This window comes from Brachyhypopomus gauderio, chromosome 3, assembly GCF_052324685.1.
Source record: "Brachyhypopomus gauderio isolate BG-103 chromosome 3, BGAUD_0.2, whole genome shotgun sequence".
Taxonomy (NCBI): domain Eukaryota; kingdom Metazoa; phylum Chordata; class Actinopteri; order Gymnotiformes; family Hypopomidae; genus Brachyhypopomus; species Brachyhypopomus gauderio.
The window spans coordinates 1,092,815-1,111,233 of NC_135213.1; the positions used below are offsets into that span (position 1 = coordinate 1,092,815).

At 43.8% G+C, this 18,419-nt stretch overlaps 1 protein-coding gene across 3 annotated transcripts in view; it reads left to right on the forward strand.

Moving 5' to 3' along the window:
* Positions 1 to 2,747: 2,747 nt before the first annotated feature.
* LOC143509902 (NACHT, LRR and PYD domains-containing protein 3-like) overlaps positions 2,748 to 18,419 on the forward strand; it is a 30,576-nt gene continuing 14,904 nt past the window's right edge. Inside the window, exons 1-8 of one of the 3 annotated variants that reach the window (XM_076998767.1) lie at positions 2,748 to 2,799; positions 3,887 to 3,991; positions 4,097 to 4,243; positions 4,353 to 4,460; positions 9,607 to 9,661; positions 10,030 to 10,234; positions 10,556 to 12,329; positions 15,181 to 15,354. In XM_076998767.1, coding sequence (XP_076854882.1) covers positions 2,777 to 2,799; positions 3,887 to 3,991; positions 4,097 to 4,243; positions 4,353 to 4,460; positions 9,607 to 9,661; positions 10,030 to 10,234; positions 10,556 to 12,329; positions 15,181 to 15,354 — 2,591 coding nt within the window. In that variant the 5' untranslated portion in view covers positions 2,748 to 2,776. Of the gene's footprint in view, positions 3,214 to 3,886; positions 3,992 to 4,096; positions 4,244 to 4,352; positions 4,461 to 9,606; positions 9,662 to 10,029; positions 10,235 to 10,555; positions 12,330 to 15,180; positions 15,355 to 18,419 lie in introns of all 3 variants that reach the window. The other 2 variants (XM_076998768.1, XM_076998766.1) reach the window with 2 other exon arrangements.

Here is an 18,419-nt window from a genome sequence, read left to right on the forward strand (position 1 = left end):
TTGTAGGGGATCCAGTGTGGGGGCAGCGGTGCTTGGATGTCCTTCATGACTAGTCTCTACGGGTCAATAGTCATTTAGGCAATAGCTTTAAGACAGTATTAGCAAAAGTGGCAAAATAGGCAAATTCTTATTTCTGGCAACCAAAACAAACACCCACACCTTTCATTACGTCGGGAATAGACATATTTAAAATTGTTGACATTATTTTACAGTAAACGTAGTAAAGTCACTGTGTCTAAGGCACCGTCTACAAATTACCTTAACAAGGACACGTGGCGGTCGCAGAGTCCACAGAGCACTGAGCACTTCATAAGTTCATCATAAGACATGGGTTAAAGCAAGAAATTTTCATTTGACTGAAAATTTTTTCTTGGCAAAAGACAATGCCAGCAATTACTGAAAATGTGGTGTAGTTGGGACACGGCCTCTTTTGCCTAATTCTACACAATAAACACATTTATAAAGTATATTTATCTAAACAGCCTGTGTAAGGAGAGAAGAGAGAATGAACACCTGAGCAATAAATGTACATAAATGTGTATTTAATGGGAGTTATCTGGGGGTCCTCTTCCAGAAAATTATTTAAAGATCAAGTCAAATTTAGTGAATCCTGGTGAGAGGTATGAAGCTCTCTTGTTTTTATCAGATTCACCATCGCAAAAACATAAGCCGTAAGATTACCTGCTTTAAGTAGGTATGTTACAAAAAAATTAACACCACTGGATAGAGCTTTTAAATACAAACAGAACAACACCATCCATGTTAAGCCTGGTTTAAGCCTTTATACTTGACGCAGCACGAGTGGCGTGAGCAGCGCGAGGGTCCGCACGCCGAAAATGACGTAATCGCGGTGGCTCCACCCGTGCGCGAGAGCCTCGCAGTCGTGCACCTCTCGAATTTTGTAACTTCGCGCGCACAGCGCTTCAGCGCAGTGAACCAAGTCATGTTTGCCGGGCTCATACACCTTTATAAGGTGGAATTAAAGCACTTGTACGTCACTTTCAAGGTCCATTTCAACGCGTTCTCAACGTTAAATTTAATTAAGTTAAATATTTATACATATACTCGAAATGATTCGAAATAATTCTCTTTTTATCACATTATTTAATGGTGGTTTATTTTCAAAACGCCCAATCTTAACGACTTCACGTTCTCTCATGTTTCATCCTGGAATTACAAGAGGCTCGTATTTGTTAGCGTAATAACTGTTCAGGCAGACAGATATTTGTTGTGAAACGAAGTAGTTACATTTTCAAGCATTTTAAAGTACTTTAGCCTAAATTCCAGCACTAATGCAACATTACAATTGGTCAGGTAAATGTTCATTCCCCTGTTTTTGAGGGGACTACACTGCAAAAAGAATGTGACGCAGCAAGTAGCCTCCGCCGTTCGCGCAGGTGTACAGAGTCGCGCGCTACGGTCATGCCAGGCAGGAGGGGGGTAAAAACTTTTCTACGTAACATCCGCAAATCTGAAGGCGGAATGAACCGCAAGTCAATCAAATGACACCGCCGTCATCCATCCAGCGCTGATGAGCGCCAGTGAGAATCATATTTCGGCCACAAAACAGATAGCACGTGCGTGTGTTGTTTATTGTGATTTGACGGATTTTTTCCCCCAAAAAATCAAATGACGGAAATCCGTCGTAGTGACGGAGAACTTTAACCCATGTCATAAGACCATAAATGGGTATTTATACCTTGCACAAATTTGCAGTGGTCAGTTGTTGTCTAAAAATGTCAATAGCTTTTAAGAGGTCCATAATACTGTAGAAGCATAAAACAAGTTGTATTACATTACATGCATCCAAAATTATTTGACAAAAACTGACCACTACAAACTTGTGCAAGGTATAAATACCCCTTCAAGATTTGTAGGTCATCGTTCATCATGCTCTTTATGTAATACAACTTGTTTTGTAGTCATATGATGGAAAGATATTGACATTTTTTAACAAAAACTGACCACCACAATTAGGCAAGAGGTAGAAATAGCGTACCCATCTCTGAGCTGTAGGTTGTTGTTTAGGATGCACTTTATGTAATACAACTTGTTTTGTGGTCTCATGATGAACCATTTAAAAGCGATTATTGCAAAAATCTGAGCGGGGGTGCTCGGTGGACTCTGCGACTGCCACTTGCGTCCTTGTTAAGGTAATTTGTAGACGGTGCCTTAGACGCTTGGTACATTCAAAATAAACATGTCAACAATTGGCAGAAATAAGAATTTGCATATTTTGGCACTTTTGCTGATAATGTCTTAAATCTTTTGAAGAAAGAATTCCGAAAATGCGAATGTGAAACGAACATTACCGCAGTCTTCAACTGTAGGAATTTGTGGATGCGAATAACACCAACAATAAAAACATGCTGTTGAAATATTATTTTACGCATACATGTCTACACATATCGATTTTGTAGCACAAGACCTGATAGTAAATGAAATAATACATAATGTAACGCATTTATGCATGTTAACTAATAGCCCTTGGCAAGGAGTGATATGCAGTAGCTATAGGCCTATTGTTTGTAAATATTGTATTTGAAGTTTGTGTAATTAATTTTACATTTTCGTTATATGTTTATAGTAAATATTTATGTACAAGCGAGTAGCACATTCTTGACGTGTTCTGAAACTGGATATCCTGCAAAGAATTATTATTGGAAGGGACTGTTGCGGTCATTCTGCGCTTCTGCGTAGACGTGGGTTAAACCGGGCTCGGCGCATCTAATACGACGTCACCGTGCAACGCGCATTGCCCTGCACTTCCAGATAAATGTCAGAACATCGGCTGAATCTGTAATACGAACGTTCCTAAAATATACCTAAAGTATTTGATTAATGTTGATTACAAACAATAATTCAAAAACAATGAACTAATAATGAAATGAAATGTGATTAGACTTCGTACCATTCAGTTCTTTCGAACGGTTTTCACCATCGGGTGACATACAGGACCGTGGATACGCTCTCGGTTTAACTGTTTAACTATTGCAGTTGTACTACTAGTTTTTACTAGTAATTTCAACAGAGGGCTACGAACATAACGCAGGCCATGTCTTTTGGATGTCGTATTCTTCTCCATTTTAAAATGTAGGACTGGGCATGATTCATATAATTTAAATTATATTATAGGCTACGTCTAAAATATTAATGGTAAAGTGAAGACGTCAGTTGTTATAAGAGAAGAGCGGACGGACGACAGACTGCGTTGTGAGTTAATCACCCTTGAATATGTCAAACTGCAGTGCGAATTAAATGATACTGCTTTACGTTTGGTTTTCCTACTTATTATGTTGGTTAACCGAGACCTGTTGTATTTTTATTCTCGACAACAAAACCGAAAGTAGGTCTATAAACAACAAGTCACGCCTTTTATTATGGTGGTCAAAGCGTAGTGGATAAATATTACGATCTTAAATTTTAATCTGCAGTCGGATTTTATTAGACAAATTTCAAAGCAAGGGATTGATTATTTTCGACCGTTGATATAGACCTTAATATTTAACAATTGAAATTATATATAGGCTTATATACAATAGTATGACATTTTGCATATGTTGCCGGTTTGGCTGCCGTTGTAACATTTATCTAAATCTCTGGTAAAACAGTATACCCTATTTTTTTTCTGTCAGCTTCAGAGATTCATAATTTCTAATCACAGCTTTGATAAGACCTCTCATCAATATTCTGCATTTAGCCTACAGGTGGCGTCAGTTGCGTACAGTATCTGGTATAACGGACAGTGTATAGTCTATATATAAAATATGTGTTCAAATAGCTTTATATTTCATATACATGTACTCTTTCATTGTATTTTTATTGCTGGTATTATTATAATCAGTATTTCAGTGACCTCCTCCTCTTTATTATGAACTGTTGACAGGGAGCAGGGAGTATCTCCAGTGTCCAGCTGTGTGTGTGTTAAGAGGAACAACTCCACGATGAAGCGCCGTAACTCCAACAGTGGAGGAGGAACCTCTGACCCAAAGTGAGGAGCTTTACATAAACTCAGGAAACAGGAAGAGGGAATATTCAGGATTAATGAGATGTAGTGAAGGACATAATTACTAAACACTTTCCTCATCTTCATCAGGGTAAAGAGAGCAGTATCTCCGGTGCCCAGCGGTGTGTCTGTAAAGAGTGAATCATCTCCAGGACCAAGCGGTGTGTCTGTGAAGAGTGACTGGTCCATGCCTGAGCCTCCTGAATTCAACAGTGGGCCTGTGACCTCTGACCCAAAGTGAGGAGCTTTCCATCAGCACTTAACCTGAGGACACAGAAAGATGGAATTTTTAAAATTAGATGTACTGATGGATGTAATAATCCAACACTTTCCTCATCTTCATCAGGGTAATGTCAGCAGCATCTCCAGCACCCAGCTGTGTGTCTGTGAAGAGTGACCAGTCCATAGATCATCCTCCTCAGATCAGCAGTGGACCTGTGACCTCTGACCCAAAGTGAGTGACACATTGCAATCCTCTTGAAATGTTTCAGTTATGAAACTGTTTGATTTCTGTTCTCTGTCCCACACCAGGCTGAGGACATGTTCATAATTAAGTGTTTAAATCTGTTAATCAGCTGAAAGTGGTGAGGCTGAGTTTAAATACTGAATAATAAGATTTGGGGCAAATTTTCTCACAGCAGCCATATCTGCTCTGAGGTGCATATCCCAGAGTTTTAAATATTATTATTATTATTTAGGACCATATTATTTCTTTATGCACTACACTAGGTCAAGTCTAACCTAATACCTGTATTAGGGTTAGTGTTAGGGGTTAGGGTTAGAGTCAGGGTTAGGATTAGGGCCTTTTCACATCAGTGTGAAAAGTGTTAGGTGTTGTTTAGGGACACACTAAACGAGCACTGAAAAACTAACACTCAACTGATGATCATCATAATCATCATTGCCAGTGTGTATTTACCCTCAAACACACCAAACACCAAGAGTATGTGAGTGGCAGAAAATTCTGCATTTTATATGCATTTAATTCCTTCATTTTTTAATTCTCATTCCTCACTCAACAGTCCCTCTGCTCCAGTGTCTCGATCACTCCTCACTCCCATCTTCTCACTATTTTACTGCCCACTCCTCACTCTTCACTCACCACTATTTCACTCCCCACTCCTTAAGCCTTGTGTAATAGATCCTGTGTTTCAGTTCAGTTGGGTATTATGAGCAGTTCAAAGTTGAAAAGAGACCTACCATTTATTGCCCATAAGTGTTATTCACGATACAATTTGTGTTTCTACTAAGGTGTTCAGTGTGTACAGGTACAAGGTGTCTCTAAAATTATCAATCAAATCTACAATCAATCAAAATTAATTTATATAGTGTTTTTTTACAACAGTTGTTGTCACAAAGCAGCTGTGACTCTCGGGGCAGGTCGAAGGACAAGGCACAGAATCCTTGCTTCTCTCGAACGTCACGTTTATTACATACATACATCAGACCCTCCAGAAAGTCGTGATGTTGCGATTTGCAACTTCAACGCAACTTCAAGCAAACCCCGCGAATTCAGGGCGGTGTTGCAACTTCAGCCAATCACCGCAACTTTCCCGCAAATTTGACCAATCACTGATGTCGTATTGATGTGGTCGACAAACTCCCGGCTTACTTCCGTATATACGTTCAAGAGGAGCAGACTGAAAGCAGCATGAGCGACAAAAATAACGGCAAAAAGATCGGGAAAAGCAGTATCCCGGTACACTACATGAAAGCGGGGGTAAACTGTCCAGATCCGACCCCGCGAATTGATTATCTATGGCCCCCTGGATGATATTTAACTACTATTAGAACCGGCCCGCAGGCCACAGCCGCCCGATGGTGTTTTGCACGCACAAACACTACATTCCCCACAATGCAATGGTAGCCTGCGAAGTCACTGCAGCGCACGCAAGTGGCGAGGGTCTGAGATAAAGTTTATAAGTTTAAACTTTAAACTGAGATAAAGTTTATTTATCTCTGATCCATATCTATGAGTTACTAGTTCGCTCTGGCGCCAACCACTGGCGATCGATCTCGATATAATACTTAATTTGTGTCCATTTTACAGGCCGCCCGGTAACAACTTATGTTCGCTAACCCCGCTCCCCCTCCGTCAACAATTAATGTTCGCCACCCCCTCCAGGTTCAAATCTCACTTCAAGCGATCTTGAAAAGTTGGCAACCCTGATTAAATAGGTAAATAGATAATTAAAATGGACTACTAAATAGAGGAAACCATACAACATTTACTCCCTATTGTAATGTACTCACAAAAAAGCAAAAACACACCGCAACTTCCATCGCAATTTTTTTGAAAAACACCCGCAACATCAAACATTTTAGCCCGCAACAATCACAAAAAAGGCCCGCGAAATCCTGGTGGGACTGATACATATAGCACAGATAGCGCACATGAAACAACAACACTTAAACACATGTATGACTCAGACAAAGACGAGCACGATACACTGCGCGAGCGCACATTAAATAGACGAACCACATCATCCCCAAGTGTTGATGAGACGAGCCACAGCTGAGTCTGGTGAACTCTCAGACACAACTGCACCCACGGAGATCCACAGATGCAGACGACTAGACATAGACAACGCCCAAAAGGGAGGGGTCAGGGGCTGTAACGTGACAGAAACTTTACAAGTGTCCGACTCCAAGCCCACAGTGAGCAAGCCAAGGGTGTGTACAGGTACAAGGTGTTTCTAATAATGTGTCCTCTGTGTGCAGGTACAAGGTGTTTCTAATAATGTGTCCTCTGTGTGCAGGTACAAGGTGTTTCTAATAATGTGTCCTCTGTGTGCAGGTACAAGGTGTTTCTAATAATGTGTCCTCTGTGTGCAGGTACAAGGTGTTTCTAATAATGTGTCCAGTGTCAAGTCAAATTTATTTATATAATATTTATATTATATTTATATATAATATATAGTGGTGGGCCGTTAACGGCGTTCGATAATGTGATACTCTTATCAGGCGATATAAAAAATATCGCCATTAATCTATTCTTAAAGTTGGGTTGGGATCTGGGTCAAAATAGGTAAGCAAACTATGATGACTGTAACGTGGCTCGCGCCACGGAGCGAGGAGACGGACACAAACGCTGAGGAGAGCGAGATTTATTAAGGGAAATTCCATAGCCAGCAGACAGGCAGCGGGAACAGGAGCCGGCGTGGACGACCTCTCCTGGGTCGCGGGGACAGGAGCCGGCGTGGACGACCTCTCCTGGGTCGCGGGGACAGGAACCGGCGTGGACTGCCGATGGGCAGCGGGAACAGGAACAGGCACGGACTGCCTACGGGCAGCGGGAACAGGTTGCTGCGGCAAGGAGAAACCCTTGGGAGACGGGACCGCCAAGCCGACGTCCTCGGGGGGCGTGTACGCCAAGCCGACGTCCTCGGGGGGCGTGTACGCCAAGCCGACGTCTTCGGGGGGCGTGTACGCCATACTGACGTCATCGGGGGGCATGTACGGCATACTGACGTCATCGGGGGGCGGGACCGCCATACTGACGTCATCGGGGGGCGGGACCGCCAAGCCGACGTGGCCAGTACTCCCCCCCAAAAAATATTTGGGGGTGTCATGTGGAGTAGCCGGCGGGATCAGAGGCGGTGGGTCCTCTTCCTCAGGGTCTTGGGAGAGCCTGGAAGAATACAGACACAGAAGCCCCTCGGTGGCTCTCTGCGACGGCTCCACCTCCTCTGAGGCGTCGGGAGCTCGCAGAAGCCATCGAGAGCCAACCGAGGGTTATGCAAATGCCAGTCTGTGCATTCAATCCGTCTGCCCGCGACTTGTACTACAGGTTTCTCCTCCCTATAGTGATCAAGCCGGGCAGACACGTAGCGCTCAACAGGAGTCTCGACGCGAAAGCCAGTCGAAACCGAAAGTGACTGGGCTTTCGTTGGTGCGCGTCGAGACTTCCGTGTTCCCACAGCGCCAGGGGAATTTCTGTCTCTGGTTCGTTCACGCTGCGATATCGGAGAGTTGAACTGAACCGAACCAGCCAACATCTCATCGCAGTGATTAAACTCACCAGAGTCTCGCTCCCTCGCTGTGTCCTTGTAAGATTGGTCTTTATGTAACGTGGCTCGCGCCACGGAGCAAGGAGACGGACACAAACGCGCTGAGGAGAGCGAGATTTATTAAGGGAAATTCCATAGGCAGAGTCGAAGTGACAGGCATGGGTCATAACGGGTAGGCAGTCAGGACACGAAATACGGACAGACATAGCGAACACAACAAGGAAGACTCACGGAACAGCAGCACTAGGGCGAACAGGCAAAACACAGAGAAAACAAAAAGACCGATAACTAGACCTGGGAGACACAGGGACTAATATACACAGGACTAAACTAGGGACAGGTGATGACAATGACACAGGGGCATGGTAACAAACAAGGAATCCATCAAAACCAACGAGCAGGGCGGGACAAACAGGCAAGGAACACAGACACGAGGGAACCCAGAGTGACAGCTACGATAGGGGGCGTAGCCCTACGTGACAATGACTTTCACCTTGATAGTTTAGCTTGGGTGTATTCCTAACCAAATTGCACAGTAGGGGGCGAGAACGAGTTTTCAACCCTGTTAATTACAAAGGCCACAACAAATCGCACATGTGCTTTCATGGATGCAGTCACGAAGCCGCCAGGTTTGTTTAATGGAAAATTCATTTTTAAAAAGCTTCCTAATGGAGACATTGACAAGACTAAAGTTGTTTGCACCTTATGCAATGCGGAATTAGTTTATTGTAGGAGTTTTACCAGTCTGAAGTACCATTTAAACGCAAAGCACCCGTTTGCTAATGCTGCTGATGCTGGGTCAAGCACTGATGCAGCCCAGGGGAAGAGTCGCCGCTGCCGAAAACACGTTAAATGTATTAAATGTTGGCTTACATTTCAAATATCATGTTTAGCTGAATAAACATGTTATCAACCCCTTTTAATGTACAGTATGTAGGCTTACAAATTCATGTTTGACTGACTATGCCCTCTTAAAGTATGTAGGCTTACAGTACTATTTTCATGTTTAACTGAATAAACCGTTGAATACGAGTAGCCTACATTTTATTGAGCATGTTTTTTTTTCTTCAAGTATCAAAGTAGAACAGCTTTCTCAAGCAGTCATTGATGCATTTTGGAAACAGGAGATGAGCCCCTGGTCTAATGCACCCTCTGTATTTAGAAACCCTATCTCAAAGACTGACTTTTAGTCATTACTTGGGTAGCACGCATATTCTGAATGAGCCATTTTAATCTAGATTAATTTCAAGATTTCAGTGAGATTAATCTAGATAAAAAAAATTAATCTACGCCCACCCCTAATAATTCATTCATATGCTGTCACAAAGCAGCTTTACAATTGTATGGATCCAGGTCCCTAATGAGCAAGCCAGAGGCGACAGTGGCAAAGAAACACTCCATGTGTGTGTACGTACAAGGTGTTTCTAAAAGTTTGTTTGTTCTGCTCTTCTTTCACTACAGCATTTGAATTCAAGTGTGTTGGGTTATTTCATATGCATAATAGCATCATCATCATATATAAATGCAAGGTAACATTCAAGCATACAGAATGTTTTTCCATTAAAGTTATTTATTTTTGTTTGTCCACAGTGCCCAAATGACGTCTGCAAATACTTCTAATGAAAATCAGGAGTCAGTGTTCAAGGTGCATAAGTGTGTTTATGTATGTGAGAAAATGGTCTTAGCATTGTGTGTTTAGATCACAGATCATGTTGAGACTCTCTCGATTTACTGGTTCATATTTACTCTAATGTATTTTGTAATTTAAATGATAATGAACAATACACAGGCTTGACAAGTGTTATAGCTTTATAAAACTAACTGCATTTGAGATTTTAAGATACATCTCAGTTAATATGACTCTTACAGTATCTTGTTTTATAAGCCATAATGTCTACAGGACCACCCAGTCCCACTCAGTTCAGTTCTCTCTTATGTTTAATGGATTAACCTATGTTATAATCATATGTCTATAACACTGTAGTTTTACCGATCCTTTTACTGTTTATGCAGGAGCTGGAGCACAAAATCATTTCTCTGGTGAAGAATGAACTGAAGAGATTCAAGAATCTACTGAGTCCAGATTACCCAGCATGCACTGAGAGACAGGTGGAGGATGAGGAGGATCAGAGCAGTGTCAGAGAGGGGGTGCTGAAGATCACACTGAACGTTCTGAGTAGAATGCACCAGACAGACCTTGCTAACACACTACAGACCAGTAAGAGCTCTGTGTCATAACATGATAACATCACTTTATTACTTCAGAGGGAGGACACTGTTGGTGAATCTCAGTTCACAATGAAGAGTGTTGAAGTTTTGAGGATGCATTGTTATTCTGTAGAACTGAGATTTGACCAAACCGATTTGACCAGTATTTTTTCTGACCAGTAAATTTTCTAAGATTAAACACCGAGTTTATTCTAAGAGTAATAACCAGTCTATTTATATTCACATTTTTTTCTGTAGTTCCTGTAATGGGTCTTTTATGAACGATCCTAAAATAGATTCACATGTGTGCTGTTGTCTTCCTCTTTATTAGGACTGGCCCCTGATTGCCAGAGAATACTAAAATCCAAACAGAGGGACAAATGTCAGAAAATTAATGAAGGAATCTCACAGCATGGAACCACCTCACTTCTGAAAGATATATACACAGAGCTCTACATCACAGAGGGAGGGAGTGGAGAGGTCAATAATGAACATGAGGTGAGACAGATTGAGAGAGCATCCAGGAGACCAGCAATACAGGAGACACCCATCAAATGCAGTGACATCTTTAGACCCTTACCAGGACAAGACAAAGTCATCAGAACTGTGCTGACTAAAGGAGTGGCTGGAATTGGTAAAACAGTCTCTGTGCAGAAGTTCATACTGGACTGGTCTGAAGGAAATGTAAATCAGGATGTCCTCTTCATATTTCCACTTCCTTTTAGGGAGCTGAATTTGATGAAGGAGAAAAAACTCAGTCTGGTGGAGCTTCTTCATTGTTTTTTCCCAGAAACATGTGAATTAAAACCAACTCACTATACATACTACAAAATTCTGCTCATCTTTGATGGTCTGGATGAGTGTCGACTTCCTCTAAATTTTCAGGATAATGAGAGTTTGTGGGATTTAACAGAGACAACTTCAGTGGATGTGTTGCTGACAAACCTCATCAAGGGGAATCTGCTTCCCTCTGCTCTCCTCTGGATAACCTCTCGACCAGCAGCAGCCAGTCAGATCCCTCCTGAATGTATTGACCAGGTAACAGAAGTGCGAGGGTTCAGTGACCCTCAGAAAGAGGAGTACTTCAGGAAGAGAATTAGGGACCAGAGGCTGGCCAATAGAATCATCACACACATTAAGTCATCAAGAAGCCTCACCATCATGTGCCACATTCCAGTCTTCTGTTGGATTGCAGCCACTGTTCTAGAGAGAATGTTGAGTGAAGCAGGGAGTGGAGAGATTCCCAAAACTCTGACTCAAATGTTCACACACTTCCTGATCTTTCACATCAAACACAAGGACAGAAAGTATGATCAGAAAAGTGACACTGACCCTCACCAAAGTAGAAAACATGTTTTGGCACTGGGAAAGCTGGCTTTTCAACAGCTTGAAAGAAGCAACCTGATCTTCTATGAGGACGACCTGGGAAATAGTGGCCTTGATGTCAGAGAAATGTCAGTGTACTCAGGAATGTGCACTCAGATCTTCAGAGAGGAGTTTGAGCTAAAGCTGGGGAAGGTGTTCAGCTTTGTACATCTGAGTGTTCAGGAGTTTCTGGCTGCTTTGTATGCCTTTATTACCTTCATCTCCACCAACACCAATGTGCTGCAACAGAAACCTCCAGCATTGGTCAAAATCTCAATGTCTGACTTCCTCAGCAGTGCAGTGGACAAGGCCTTGCAGAGTGAGCATGGACACCTGGACCTTTTCCTCCGCTTCCTTCTGGGTCTCTCACTGGAGTCCAATCAGACTCTCTTACGAGGCCTACTGACAGGAAGCAGCTCTCACAGCAAAGAGGAAACAGTCAAGTACATCAAGGAGAAGATCAGGGAGAATCCCTCACCAGAGAAATCCATCAATCTGTTCCACTGTCTGAATGAACTGAAAGATCATTCTCAAGTACAGGAAGTCCAAGAATACCTTAGAAAAGGAGGTGACGGTCGTCTCCATGGAGCGAAGCTTTCTCCTGCTCAGTGGTCAGCTCTGGTGTATGTGTTGCTGAACTCAGAAGAGGAGCTGGATGAGTTTGACCTCAGGAAATTTGACCCATCAGAGAAATGCCTACTGCGACTGCTACCAGTGGTCAAAGCATCCAGAAAAGCCATGTGAGTTTTTTTATTTAGAGATCAAGGCAATGCATTTTTATTTATCCCTCCTCTATCATGGGGGATACTTTACAGACATCCCTCCACAAACAAAGTGGTAATACAGCATCAGCCCTTTATAATCTCTTAGATATTAGTATTGTTGAAATTGTTGAGTTTACTATTACTATCTACAGCTGTTACATGCTGTGCTTACATGCGTTACGGTATATACAGTATTTTTATTAGGGTTCACACACACATAGTGTGGGAACCCTATTGTAATTGTTAGGATTTTTTCTTTCTTATTCTTTGTCCCATTTTTTGACCTAAAACGCATTGTGCAGCCTAGACCGTAATGCCTAGAAACCCCAAACTTGGCAAAAAGGTTCAGTTAACTCCAAGGACCAGATTCCCATACAGGGACCCAAATTGGCCTGATGGTGGCGCTATAGCAGACCACATTGACTTTTTGTCCATATCTCCTACACCGTAGGTCCTAGAACCAAAATTCCAGTTTCTATACATTCCTTGACTAAATTCAATAGGACAATTAATATACAACCATTAAGCTCCGCCCACTTAGATTTCGAGTTAATTTGCATAATGTGCAAAATCACACACATTTTTGAGCGCGAACTAGTCCCTGGATTTTTCACATACATGCACATATGTGGTATCAAAACGTTCAGAAGAGTCTGAACTTTAAAATGTATCCAACAAAAATGCTAATTTCTTCACTACCTAGTCAGTATAAGCCAATCAAATGAGGGGGCGTAAATTCAATAGTAAATTTTGCGCATATGGAGCTCTAACTTAAGAAAACTTGCATGTAATGAGATGGCACTTCACAGACAGCTTCCCTGTGAGGGTCTGGGGCAGCTCGCAGAGGTTGCCATACCTCACCTGCTAGGGGGCGCTATAACATGCAAAAATTTGCCTCATGCACTCAGATTGGCCGATCCACATGAAACTTGACAGACATCATCTATGGGCCTCTGGAAACCAGGTCCTAAAGCAGACATACCATACTTCCAAAATGGCTGACGTAATCGGCCAATCAGTGATTGGCACGCGTTTGACAGGCTTACCATTGGTCGATCTGCACGAAACCTCTTGGGTGTGGACAAGTGCACGCCCCCCATGACATAATCCAGCCGGGTGTCAATTGGCCACTGGGGGGCGCTATTGCAAAAAAAGCAAGTATATCCCCTACATAATTCCACTTGGGAACATGCAATTGGACTCTTTTGATTCCTTGCAGTAGTGCGAACAACTTTCGCATGACATGTCCTATTAAAAAATGCACAGTTTATTTACAGTTAATAATAGTTTGAAATCATCACTTTTCATACTGCTCCTAGGATTTTCATACTATCATGTCAAGCAAAGTCTTATAATACTCTACAGAGTGTGAAATCAAAAAACAATCCAAAGATTTTGGATTTGAGGACACTTATACCTGCTAAATATTTTTTTAATGGACAGCATCGATACATATAATATTCATATTCTTAAAGCTCTTTCATATTTTATCCAATTCTGACCAAAATGCACAAGCCCATTCAGAATCCCATCCTGAACAAATTTGTCAAATTTCATCTAAATCGGTTATCGTATGGCTCTACAGTGCAGTATTATTTACAATGCATAAAAATGCATGTAAAGTCCCTCTGTCACCTTCTCCTTCTCACACGCACGCAAGCTGAAACTCGCACACTCAGTCTCTCTCACACTCTCACCCACATTCCCCCTCCCATCTCTGTGCCCTAAGTAAACATTGCTCTGGCTACCTAGATCTCTCTGTGTCTATTAACCAGGCACACACACATACAGGCGCAAGCAGGCCTTCCTATAGCATTCACAATGACACTTCCCTAGCCATACCCACCCATATCTCAGTGACTAACACATGCTCATACAAACTGATATTTGGCTTCTTTTTTGTCTCTCTCTCTCACACAAACACACAGACACACACACCTTTATACCTATATGTATGTATAGTTTCTATGTATACTTATGTATGTATGTATTAGTATATGTTGTCATAGTTTGAGTACATACACTACCACACACACACACTTCTACCTAAATGTATGTATAGTTTGTATGCATATCTGTCCAGTCATAACAGTCATGTCAGTCCAGTCATGTCAGTCATGTCAGTCCAGTCATGTCAGTCATTTCAGTCCAGTCATATCAGTCATGTCAGTCCAGTCATGTCAGACATAAGTCATGTCAGTCATATCAGTCATGTCATTACAGTCATGCCAGTCATGTCACTCATTCCAGTTATGTCAGTCATATCAGTCATATTACTTTTGTTCATCATGCCAGTGATGTCATTTCAGTCATGCCAGTCATGTCAGTCATGTAATGCCAGGCTTTGCAGACTACATTCATACTTTGAATACACGGGCAGTCATGTTAGGCGTGCAAGGTGTGCAAGGAGTGAATTAACAAAGCATAGTCTCTGGCACCCTCAATCTCTCTCTGTCTGTAATATACAGGCCCAATCATGTATAGACACATGCAGGCCTTCCTATATTGTTCACATAGATGCAGCCCTAGCCAGATGTGCTATTTCTGTGTCTCCCTTTCTGACACACGCAGATGTCATCACACACTATCTGTAGAGCACACACTGGCCAAACCCAAACAGCTTCTTTTCACTTTTAGGTCTAAAGGACCTTTTGGGCTTCCTTTTGCCTATTGAGGCCAAAATATGCCTATTTGTGTGTGAACCCGCCAATCGCCGCTTGCGGCTATATTTTGACTTATTATTGAAATGTCAATACTATTACAGCAAGCTCTGTAATAGGTCTGAGAAAACCTCCTCAGCTAAACTCCATTTACTTTTCCTTTACAGATTTTCTGGCTGTGGTCTCACTGAAGAGACGTGTGAATCTCTTATATCAGTTTTACAAACAGAAAACTCCTCGCTGACAGAGCTGGAGATTAATAACAATGATCTGCAAGATTCAGGAGTGGAGCAGCTCTGTGCTGGACTGAAGTCTCCACACTGTAAACTTGAGATTCTTAGGTGAGCTTTCTGTGACTGTATTCTTGCATGGAAAGAGAAAGATGTGGCAACACTGCAGAACAATTAAACAAATCTTAATCTGCCTTGTTTATAAAAAACCAGCAATGATAGGCAATTTCACAATTGTTTACTCAAGTCCTTTTTTAAAACATTTCTTTTATAGTGAATTAACAAGACATTGTGATACAGTATGTATGAGATACATGTCATCTCTCAATGCTGGGGAGATAATGTATCAGTGCTAGGGATTAGTCATAGCTTGCGTATCTATACTTATACTAACAAAGAATATTAAACACCATTTGTAAAACATTTAAAAAAAACAAGTTACAGGTTTAGTGATATTAAACATGCTTTGTGAGACAGGCCACACCTGACTGCTGATCCAGGATCCACTCTACATCCCTCACTGCATAACATATTCCTCTCTCTTGTGACGGGCAGGGTGAGCGAATAAAAAGGAAGCGATCATGCCAAGTCTCAGGGAAAAAGGATGGTTTAATTAAAAGTGCGCAAACCAAAAACATATAGACATATATAGGCAAACAAACGACCCTCAGGTGAGACGGATCACGGGCTCCGCCCACCTGAGGGATGTACACAACGTAACAAAACAACAACAACAACTGCCGCTGTGGACGGAGGCGACCTGTAGGGGGCCGCCTCACCGTGACAGACCCCCCCACCAAGCCGCACTCCCCTCCACTGGGTGTGTGGCACACAGTGGCTGCACACAAAACATGAAGGGGCAGGAAGGCAGGGACACACCCCCTGCAGTCCAGGAGCTGAAACACAAAACACAAAACATTAATTAGCTCACCTCCCTGGGCGAGACCCTGGACCAACTGGGCCGTTAACAACACAAAACCGGTCACAGGGCCCTCAGCCCACAGCCGGTCCCCCCCCAAACACACATTTAAGGGGAGGAGCATGCGTGGAACGCACACTGATCCTCTGGTCCGTTCACTCGTACACACTTAAGACTACACAACATAAAGAGCTTTCCCAGGGAGACTGCCCTGGTCCTCGCCGTGCTACACACACAACACAAGCACGGCGGAGCTCTTCAAACAAACAGACAAAAAACACAAAGAGTTTTCCCAGGAAAGACAGCCCTGGTCCTCGCCGTGCCACAAACACAACACATAAGCACGGCGGAACTCTTCACGAAACACCACGCAGACAAACACTTACCACGAGACATGACCACGAACGAAGGAGAAAGAAAAAGAGACTGGCGGCTTCCGAAAGCGGCTGGTCATTCTGTGGCGGGCAGGGTGAGCGAATAAAAAGGAAGCGATCACGCCAAGTCTCAGGGGAAAAAGGATGGTTTAATTGAAAGTGCACAAACCAAAAACCCGTGCTATAGATCCAAATCAAGGATATAATGACCAGCGGTCAACTGGTACAAAGACAAGACATACAGTACATAGTTATTTTATTAATTAGTCTTAATACAATTTTATATTTATATTTATTATATGGTACATCCCAGCATCACCAACTCCCAAGTTCACTGTTAAACCAAGTGGGACCTCATTAAGCACTATGCCACTTGAACAGCAGTAAACAAATCCCATAAAATCCATGATGGCCTTTCCAACAACTAAGGCTTTACCAAGCCTCACTTAGTAGATGCTCAGTGCTGCCAATTGGATTTTTATTTATAATAACAGCAAATGTTCCCCAACACAACAGATTCATCCTGGCCTCCCCAGTGACTAAAGCAGACATTGGAATTTCCTGCTCCATGCCACCAGTTTCATCTGGATCTACTACTTTACACGAAGGCATGACAACCTGTAACGAGGCTCGCGCCACGGAGCGAGGAGACGGACACAAATGCAGAGATGAGCGAGATTTAATACAGGGAATACCAAAACCAGAGTCGATAGAACAGGCAGGGGTCATAACGTGCAAGCAGTCCGAACAAGAACAAGAAACAGGCATGACGAGACGAGAACAGGGAAGACTCACGGACCAGGCAGGAACAAACAGATGACGGGAAATACAGGGCTAGAAAAACAACGAACGTGAAAGCACAAACCGACTGATAGAACAAAACCACGGATGACTCGACTGGGGGAATGACGGGACTTAAATACATAGAACTGAAACAAGGAACAGGTGATAACAATGACACGGGGCGTGGTAGCACCCGAGGAATCACGGAGACAACGAGCAGGGCGGGATAAACAGGCACGGGACACAGACACAAGGGAACCCGGAGTGACAGCTAGGAGAGGGGGCGTAGCCATACGTGACAGTACCCCCCCTCAAAGCGTGCCACACCGGGGCACGCAAGGGCAGACAGGACAGGGACAGCGGACACAGGACAGACCGGAGGGACAGGACCAGACAAAATAGGACGAGGGACCTGGGACACGGCATGACACGGGACACAGGGAGACCGGATAGGGCCAGGGCGAGGCACAGGAGCAGGGCTGGACAGGACAGGACCGGGGACAGACACTGGAGCGGGGCCAGGGGACAGGGCAGAGGTAAACATTGAGGCAAACACGGCCTGGACGACGGAGACTGGGACAGGAACGAAGTGGGTCACAATCTGGGGAACAGACACGGGAACCGGGACAGAGAGGACACCACTGGAACCAGACACAGGGACGGGCACAAGGACACGAACAGGCACACACACAGGGACTGGGACCAACACAAAACCAGGGACAGAACATGGGAGCAAGGGGAACATGGGCAAAGAGACAGGGGCACATGGCAGAGCAGGGGGCACAAAGAGTCCAGGCCCAATAGAGGGCAGCACAGTCTCTGGGGACACAGGCGCGGCCGGGCGGCAGGCAGCGGGCACAGGCGCGGCCGGGCGGCAGGCAGCGGGAACAGGCAGGGTCCGCTGGCGGGCAGCGGGAACAGGCAGGGTCCGCTGGCGGGCAGCGGGAACAGGCAGGGTCCGCTGGCGGGCAGCGGGAACAGGCAGGGTCCGCTGGCGGGCAGCGGGAACAGGAGCCGGCGTGGACGACCCCTCCAGGGTCGCGGGGACAGGAACCGGCGTGGACGACCCCTCCAGGGTCGCGGGGACAGGAACCGGCGTG